Source organism: Phoxinus phoxinus, assembly GCF_949152265.1.
Source record: "Phoxinus phoxinus genome assembly, chromosome: 8".
Taxonomy (NCBI): domain Eukaryota; kingdom Metazoa; phylum Chordata; class Actinopteri; order Cypriniformes; family Leuciscidae; genus Phoxinus; species Phoxinus phoxinus.
Window position 1 is genome coordinate 27,847,425 of NC_136883.1, and position 9,389 is coordinate 27,856,813.

The window sequence follows — 9,389 nt, forward strand, 5'->3', positions numbered from 1 at the left end:
CTGCGCATGTGCGAACGCGCTCTACTATGTAAGAACGAGCCAAATATTGAGTCTGGTAATAAAGCAAAATAACTGAGAAAAATTAGAAATGGTCTTCAGATGCCATGTCTGTAACTTATATGACAAAATCTAGCGTTAATTCGATCTCAAACAGATTAATTAAAATAATTTATTAGTCCACCACGTGCGAGACGTCATAAACCAGCGTGGTTGAACGATACTTTGCGACATATGGTTTCGGGAAACAGTCGTGACGAGCTAGTTGATTTCTCCAACGATGCATCATACTATGGTAGTTAAGCAGTGAGCTATATAGTTGTACGGGAAACGCACCCCTGGGCGAGAACTCCCTACGCATCCATGCAGCCTAGCATGGATAAGAGCAGGGAGAACTAACGCTAGGCTTGATTATTGGTGGGGGGTTTTTTTTGCTCCGTTATTACATAAGAAATCACTCCACACATGATCTGAAACAGCAGATGGACTCAGACAATGCTTCCAGTGATGAGTAGCACTTCCCTCACGATTACACATGCAACAGGTTACGACCACTCACCAGATCCACTGTTACTCATCTCACTGTCACCATTATGACACAAGTGAATCAAAGGATAGGACACAGTAGGAGTCATATATGGTTTGTGTATACATACCATCTGCTGTACGAACTCAGTGCCTTACTGCAGGTCTCAGACCTTAGATTAATTTAGATTTGTGATATTCTATACACTTGTTTTTTTGTGAAATTAATCTTTGGTGCTTTATTAAAGTTAATTTCTAAACCAAATGAAAATTATGTGTGCAACAACTTAATGACCACAAATCAGGGGATATTATTTTTTATATTGGAATAAATGTATGTCCAGAGTACATTGACAGAGAACGACTTTCCCCACTAGATGGAGCCGGCAGCTAGGAACAAAAAAGGTTTTTCAGTGGGGTTCAGGTCTGGAGATTTGGCATGATAGGATCTTGATCTGGTGGTCCTCCATCCACACCTTTATTGGCCTGGCTGTGTGTGGCATGGAGCATTGTCCTGCCGGAACATTATCATGCGATCAAGAAAAGGAAGGTCACTATATATATATATATATATTTTATTTTTTTTTATTTTTTTTTTGGTAACCTTTGAAAAACAAGTTACCTGTTTGCTTTTGTTCATTGAAATATTTTTTTTTAGGTAATACTATGGAGATTGGTTTAATCAACAGAAACTCAAAATATTATGTTATCTGAACCACATTAATTATCTAAGTTGATTTGGCAAAAGAAAAAAAAGTTGTGATAACAAATCATGAAAATAATATTTTACAGTGTAGAGAATCATGCCAAGATGCGTGAGAGCTGTGATTGGAAATCAGGGTTGTTCCACCAAATATTGATTTCTTAAAGGGACAGTGTGTAGGAATTACTCCCATCTAGCGGTGAAATTGTATTTTGCATTCAAAGGAATAGTGCTCTCTAGCTCCTTGCTTTTTCAAATGCGTGTTGCAACTACGGTAGCTGTTATGTACCAAGAAGCTATGACAACAATAGCCCTTCGTCGAGTTTAACTATACTATGCCTCTCTCTCATTGTCCGCTTCATCTGGTGTCAAGTCACGTTACACTGGCTCTGGATGAAAACGCGTTGAGGTAGCCTAGTACTTTTTGTCCCTCTCTGCAATTATAGTTTTTCAAGATGGAGGAACGACATGGAAGCCTCCGTGGAGTTGCCTCTCCCATGTAAATAAAGATAAGAAATTCTTTGCGTATGAGGATAAGTCGGATCATTGGGAGAGGTAATTGCACACCATTGAGGACATATTTATGAATAAAGACATTGATTTTAGTTAATAAAATACTTAAAAAACTACACATTGTCCCTTTAACTTCTCCTAAGTTAAAACATTAGTATTGTGTTGTTTAAAATTAATATAAACTTGTTTTCTTTGCATTATGTGAGGTCTGGAAACATGGCATCTTTTTTGTTACTTTGACCAGTTGTCATTTTTTGCAAAGAAATGCTCTAAATGACAATATTTGAAATTTGGAAGAAAAGTTATCAGTTTATAGAATTAATTTAAAAAAAAGTTTTACTCAAACACATACATTTAAATAGTAAATCTCTGTATGCATGCATGTATGTAAATGTAATCATTTGTGAACCCCACTGTGTAAACATATATATATATATTTTTTTTTTTGTTAAATTGACACTTTATATTGGAGTAAAAATGTTCTCACCCTAAATATAGGGGAATAGAGCTTAAATAAATCCAAAATGGCATACCAATTTAGGATAAACATGATACATATTAATAAATACATTTTTCTGAATTCATTGGTTTACATTTTTAAATCCACAATGCACACATTGACATCTGTAAAAATGATCTCATGATTACATAAAGCACATTTTTCTGGACACCCCTCCGATTAGGAGATCTGAGAGCAGATTGCACAGAGGACAGCGGCACGCTTCAGCATGACCTCAGCATGGAATATTTACCACCTTAATATTCCAGCATGCAAAGTCCAGGGCAGGAAATTATAGACTTTAATTGCATGTGTCATCTATTTTCATAATTTCCCTGAGTTATGCCCCATAAAATCAATGTGTAACATTTGCTAATAATACCCACTGTCACATTTCAAATGAAAACGAGCTATTTATACCCTCGCTTATTAACCTCCTATGTGTTCGGGTATAACTCAAAGTGTCATTTGCAGGATAAAGCAGCCATCCGGTCGGCGCCGTACACTAGGAGTGGACAAAGAATGGAGAACAAAGAGAGAGGCAGAAAATCTGGAGATGAGGAAACATCAGAACAGCGATAAATACGAATGAAACCTGCCCAAAAATGTCATGCATAAATTAATTTTTAATATCAGATCTAATCAACATCCTTATTTTGATTTCACAGAGGCTATGAGAAGCTTGTGAGAAATTTAATAGCTCACCATTAAAGAAATCATAAAGTCCACCGTGTAAACAGCAGATGCCACAAGGCAATATGTAATGTAACTTCATTATAGATTCCAGTAAAGTCTTTAGTCTAATCATTAAAAAGCACAAAATTATCTCAAAATGCTGCCCAGGGGCCAAAATATTGGGAAATGCTTGCAAATGAGATTTGGCAGCATACGGGTAAACATTCATTGATCTGAATATTTATCTGCATAATGTATACCTCCGAGAGGTATTTTATATTGTTCATTATGAGAAACTCTGATGAGGAATTTCAAAAGCGACATCAATTTCTTGGCACAACATGTCTGTATATGACAATACAACTAATGACTCAGTGCCACAATGGCAAAATGTACATTTGCAATGTAGTAAAGTCGAGAAATTACATTTTCTTTGAGCACAATATGGGTTGACATTTATTTGGAAATAATCACTTCCACAACATAAACAGAACCTTCAATCATTTAGCCTTTTCATATAAATAAATACATGTATTCATACAGAAAACAAAGGAAACCACTGTTAATATTAGATTTAGCACTTACAATCTCAATCATGGTCGGAAGCCTGTTTCTGCCATGAAATAAAAACTTAAAAAGGTCATTACGACTTTTTATCTAACAATTCAGACTTTATCTCACAATTCAGACTTTTTTCTCCATGAACTCGGAATTGTGAGAAATAAAGTCAGAATTGTATGTAAAAAACATGCAAAGTCTGAGTTTCGAGATATAAACTTGCAATTCTGAGGAAAAATAAGTCAAGCTTGCAAGATATTAACTTGTAATTGCAAGAAATAAAACCAGAATTTTGTGTTAAAAACTTGCACACAATTTTATGCAATTCCAAGTTTATACAGTATGTCGCAATTCTGACTTTTTGCTTGGAATTGTGGCAAATAAAGTCAGAATTGTGTGTTAAAAACGTGCCTTTTTTCAGATTTGCAAGTTTTGAAACACTTTATTTGTCGCTATTCCGAGCAAAACAGTCAGAATTGAGGGATATTAACAAAAAAATTGAGAAATAAACTCGGAATTGAAAGAAAAAGTGTTAAAAACTTGGAATTGAGTGAGAATTGAGATAAAAAGTCACAATTACCTTTTTTATTCTGTGTTGGAAACGGGTTTATATTTAATCTTCTGTTCGCAGTGGGGCTACTGGATTAAACAGTGGCCTCTCTCTCCTAAGACGCAGCTTCCCGTAGCTCATCTCGAAGTCCTTCTTGGTGCCGTTGAGGACTTCCAGGCTGCCAGTACGTACATCATAACCAAAAGAGCTCAGTTTCTGAATGCGATATTGAACTATCTGCGTTGTCAGTTCTATCACTGTGGGAGTCTCCATGATCTGCCCCATACTTATTCCAGCGGTGAGGAGTCCATTGAAGCGATCCGCTAGTATAGGCACAGAATAGTATAAAAAGGCTGGACACTGAAGTATGACCTCCCTAAACTCTGCTTCTGTGCATTCCAGGGTCTCCTGTGAGTAGCTGAGGGTGAGTCTCATGCTTTCAGGGTTCAGCTCAGTAACAAAACCCCTCAGTTTGGAAAGCAGCCGCAAGAGCTCATTGCTGGTGAAGCCCCTGTCGCGCAAGAACGTCAAGTTTTCGCGCAGGACCTCGGGGGGCTTCAGAAGCACGTAGGGATTCTGAGTAAGCAGCTTCTGCAACCAGATCTTCAGATTGTCCTCCCTCCCACCCAAGTCTAAATAGGTCTTCTGCAGGGTCTGGATCATCTCCTCGTTTTGCTTCATAGGTCGGCTGAAGCTCTGAGGGGCGCTGGCCATGAGCTTGCTAATGATGCGCTTGTTAAGATGCAGCGTTTGGAAATACACAATGTTGGCCTTCTGGTTGTCGTGATCAGAGGACGAGGAGAAAAACGAGGCAGGGAATTTTTCAATGATTCCTACCAGGTCCTTCTGGCTGGCGCACACAGACATCCACAGCTTTTTCTGCGCCTCCATTTGCTCAGGTTTGCAGAGGATGGCCTCAGGATGGAGCTCCAAAACACGGGCTATGACAGGCCCGCTAGCCCCCATGTCCCTCAGCAGGGCGGCAGCCTCGCTCACGTATACGGGGCTCTGCCGCAACACCCAACCCTTCACCTTCCGGACTTTACTGAGGTCTACGGACAAGTCGTACAAGGCGTCTACGGTAACCAGGTTCTCTTCATGAACGCTCGAGGAGTTGGGCCTTGTGAGGAGCAAAGTTGTTACTTGAGCTCGCTGGCAGTAGAGAGACAGTGATGTCCTGACTAATCGCAACATGTTTGCACAATCTACGGGTCTGTGGGTGCCATTGGGTAATTGTGTGCATCGCATACAAGTGATATGCCTGAAATAATTGGAAAAACATTTCAGAAAGTCTCAAACTATTTTAATAAAACACTTCCTCATTCCTATCTTATGCAAAGCTGATATCATATGCACATCTTTGGAGTTTAATGAACAGAATGAGAATTCAGACACTACGAATCATCTACCCATAGGATGTTATTTTGAAGAGGCATGCCCTGGTACTCATTTAATTATTGCCAGCTGATATTAACTAGCTTTCTATCTGCTAACACCTGCAAATTGCTAATTTTACAAAAGAGCCAAGGGTTTTTATAAGATAATTTACTTATGATAACTAGATATTAGCTTTGGAGAAAACTGGGAACTTACACAACAACCATTGTTAGATATGCAAACAGAAAAAGTTACACAGTTAGATGGTTCCTTTATAATGAGGCATCATTCAAGACATATTCTTCTTGAGATTTAAAAGGAAAAACACTAGATACATTGAGGGACCAGGACGTCCCAATAGTTTTTAAATTTGAGAGAGACAAAACTATTAACCCTCATGTTCTGTTTAGGGTCTTTCAGGCCTTTAAAGAAACCTTTTAAAATTGTGTGAGGTTTGTTATGCAATCTATGTGCTGGTGCACTCCTAGTTGAAAAATAAACTTGACTAAATAAACTTTTAGAAGATATATGCATACAAAATTTAGAGTCATTGAAATAAAATATTTGCAGTCTAAGAGAGCATATGTCAAGATTTTCCTTCGTACATACCAATACATACATTCCATCAAATATTTGGTATAATTCATATTTTTGTATATTTATAAAACAAAAGTATCTTGTGCCCACCAAGGTTGCATTTATTTGAAATGGATTTTTTTTGTAGCATTATAAATGTCTTTACTGTCACTTGAGTGATCAATTGAATGTGTCCTTGTTGATAAAGATTTTTTTTTTTAATAATATATATATATACTTTTTTAAATGGTTGTGTATCAGTTGTGTATAAGTTTCCACAAAAATCATCATATTAGAATGATTTCTGAAGGATCATGTGACACTGAAGACTGGAGTAATGATGCTGAAAATTCAGCTTTGCCATCTAGGAATAATTTACATTTTAAAAAATAGTTTAAATTAGAAAACAGTTATTTTACATTGTAATATATAGTAAAATATTATTGGGTTTTTTATATAAAAAGAAATGCATCATTGGTGAGCACAAGACTTATTTTATAAACATTAAAAAAAACAATGTAACTAAATGTGAGTAGAGAGAGAGAGAAAATATATATATATATATATATATTAAAAGAATGAAAAAGGTAAGAAATGCAATTTTGGTTATTATTATAATTATTGTGTGATTATAATCATATAAGTGTGATTATTACTCTTTATCAAACACAAACAAGTCAATCTCAACAGAACATGAGGGGGAAGGGTGTGTTACAAAACAGAAGTCGTGACATTGAAATAAAGAAAGCAACTCCACAGTCTAATAAGCCTTGCATGTATTAGTCGCAGTAATATCACATCTGAAACGTGCTCATACAGTAAATTAGACTGATCATTATTACCTCTACTGTAGTGACAGCGGTCACATCTTCTTCAGTAAGATATGAGCACCTCTTGTTCTAGTTGTTGTGAGTGTGTCAGTCATGCGGTCTGAGCACAACAGCGCCACCCTGGTCCGGGAGAAAAATGTGAACCTTTTGATTTATAGATTTTGATAGATAATACGAGCACAGCGGAAAGAAATACGAATTGCCCACTCACCTAAACTACAAAAATAGTCAAATCTGGCACTAATATAATTTGAACATTTATGAATGGCAGTCAAACTATTTCAAGCAAACAGATAGCCCAATTCTGCTATATTTTTAACAGCATCCTTTAGGGGACTGTGTGTTTTAAAAATGGAAACATTGCTTAAAATGGCATCAGAGACTGAGTTCTATAATCAGCACAGAAAGCAATTTGTTTGAAAGGCAGTGGAGAGTGAGTCACAGTTGGAGCTTAATCACAATGCTGGATCATGCCTGCCTACTCAAACTGTTCACTCAGCCCACCCTTGAAGTCTCTACAATCTGGTGACTTACAAAGAGCTCGCGTTCACACGGCCTCCACGGACTACAGGTACCTGTACAAGGCACAGGTTAAGACAAAGGATTTTCAATATTTTGAAGACTAGGCAATGACAACATTTTTTCACGTTTAAATCTCTGTCTCTCAAAAAGAAACGTTTTTGAGAAACCATATTAGACATCTTTCAAACATAATTTTGGGGGCATACTGGTCACACATAAGGTCGGCATGAAACGGAAGTTGCGATCGTCTTTTCTTCCCTATTTGTGACATATCAGAGTGAAATGGCTTCTCGAACAAGAAAAAATTTAGGCCGGGAAATGATTTTGCCCACAGGAATTGAGGATTGTTGTGGTTTGCTATTGCTGTGATGTAGCGTTTATTTGCGCAAATATTTTGCGATATTTTCTAAATGTCGATAAAAAAACTATTGCGAAATGACGGGGTTTCCATTAACCGATGTTATTCGACTGAAACGTAACTGTTTTCTCTTGCGATAAGTCATTACAATGATTATGCCAACAGATGTTGGTAGGTTTACATACATGCAAGCCACTGCACTAGCCATTATTTTAAATGGAAGAAGACGTAGGTGTGTTTTCCAAGCATTAATGGTAAGGAAAATCCCCTTGTGAGCGACTCATATGAAGGGTTCCTGGGTGTTTCTCTCTGCTTCAAGCTCTGGATTGTGGCATTTCTTTGTGGTTTAGAGTCCAGTATTCCCGTAATTCTTTTGTGTTTTATGAGTTTAATAAAGAACTCTGTCTCGTCTTCCAAACACACCGCGTCATCTAGCCTACAGTGTCTAGTTGCAGTTTTGCGGAATTTTCTTTTTTGAATTGCCTGAAAAACCTCCTCATGTCAAGTCAAGTCACCTTCATTTATATAGCGCCTTTAACAATATAGATTGTATCAAAGCAGCTTCACAGTGATAATAGGAAATTAAAGTAACAGCAATTGCTTTGGCTTTACAGCAGCTCTAGATTAAAGTTATTGTCCAGCTAAAGTTAGATTTGATTGATTCACTTCCGTCGCAACGACCATTAGTTATTAACTTAGGGGCCGCTAACACGACACCGTTCTAACAGAAAACCCCTAATGCGATCCGGCCGCTCATTTGCACAAAACAGTGCCTGGCGTCTCGAGAACGCAAACCATGAAATAAGTTCCAAGGTACAAGCCTTGAAAAATGTATAATACAGAAAAAATGTATATATTGTAACCCAGAATTATCCCGACAGCGTTTTATCTGTACAGAGGTAAAGGGAAGGGAGGGAGGCCTTCACAGGGGAGAGACTAGTTGACACTTCAGGACTGTGTTGTCGTCGTGTCCAGGCGAAGGTCCTTCATCAGATGCAGTGAACCTCGGGATAAACAGAGAGACTAATATTAGCGTAGACGCATCCTTCTTATAATGTACCAAGTACATCAGGATTTATGGGAAGTGTTCCCGGTTCCGGCTGATCTAAACTATGCAGCCTAACATCGAGTTATAGAAGTCTATAATGTGTTATGTGTATGCTAGACCAAAGAGATGTGTTTTTCGTCTAGATTTGAACTGACAGAGTGTGTCTGCTTCCCGGACAATGTTAGGAAGATTGTTCGAAAGTTTTGGTGCTAAATAGAAAAAGGATCTACCGCCAGCAGTCGATTTTGATATTCTAGGTATTATCAACTGGCCATAATTTTGAGATCGCAATAGACGTGAAGGACTATAATGCGTTAAGAGCTCGCTCAAGTACTGGGGAGCTAAACCATTTAGCGCTTTGTAAGTTATCAGCGGGCTATAAGTTTTTGCGAAATTGTCGTGTTTCCATTGGGCATATTTTCAATTCGCAATTGCAATTTGCGCAATTTGAAGGGTAAGCTAATGGAAACGCGGCTATAGACAGGTTGTCCTGCCCTCACGCCAGTAAACACGTCATCAGAGAAAAGATTAGAAGAGATGAGCTGCAAGAGTGAGGGGAAGTTATTTTGATTAAAGATTATAACTCTGTTGTTGCTGTTTTCTTGTTTAGTTTTTCCTTTCCTCATTCAGTTATATGTGGGAAAGGAATGTGTAAAAA

At 37.7% G+C, this 9,389-nt stretch overlaps 1 protein-coding gene across 4 annotated transcripts; it reads right to left on the reverse strand.

The window, feature by feature from the left end:
• Positions 1-926: 926 nt before the first annotated feature.
• Positions 927-6,931, reverse strand: mterf2 (mitochondrial transcription termination factor 2). Of its 4 annotated transcripts, none has more exons than XM_079621919.1 (3): positions 6,816-6,894; positions 4,051-5,281; positions 927-1,036 (listed from the first exon to the last, which is right to left on the reverse strand). In XM_079621919.1, exon 2 carries the CDS (start codon positions 5,266-5,268, stop codon positions 4,084-4,086), a length of 1,185 nt encoding a protein of 394 aa, XP_079478045.1. In that variant the 5' UTR covers positions 5,269-5,281; positions 6,816-6,894; the 3' UTR covers positions 927-1,036; positions 4,051-4,083. The 4 variants fall into 4 exon arrangements, with proteins under 4 accessions (XP_079478045.1, XP_079478046.1, XP_079478044.1 ...); XM_079621920.1 differs by lacking the exon at positions 927-1,036 and adding an exon at positions 2,168-2,787 and having other exon boundaries at positions 6,816-6,931; XM_079621918.1 differs by lacking the exon at positions 927-1,036 and adding an exon at positions 2,684-2,742.
• Between the last annotated feature and the right edge of the window lie 2,458 nt (positions 6,932-9,389).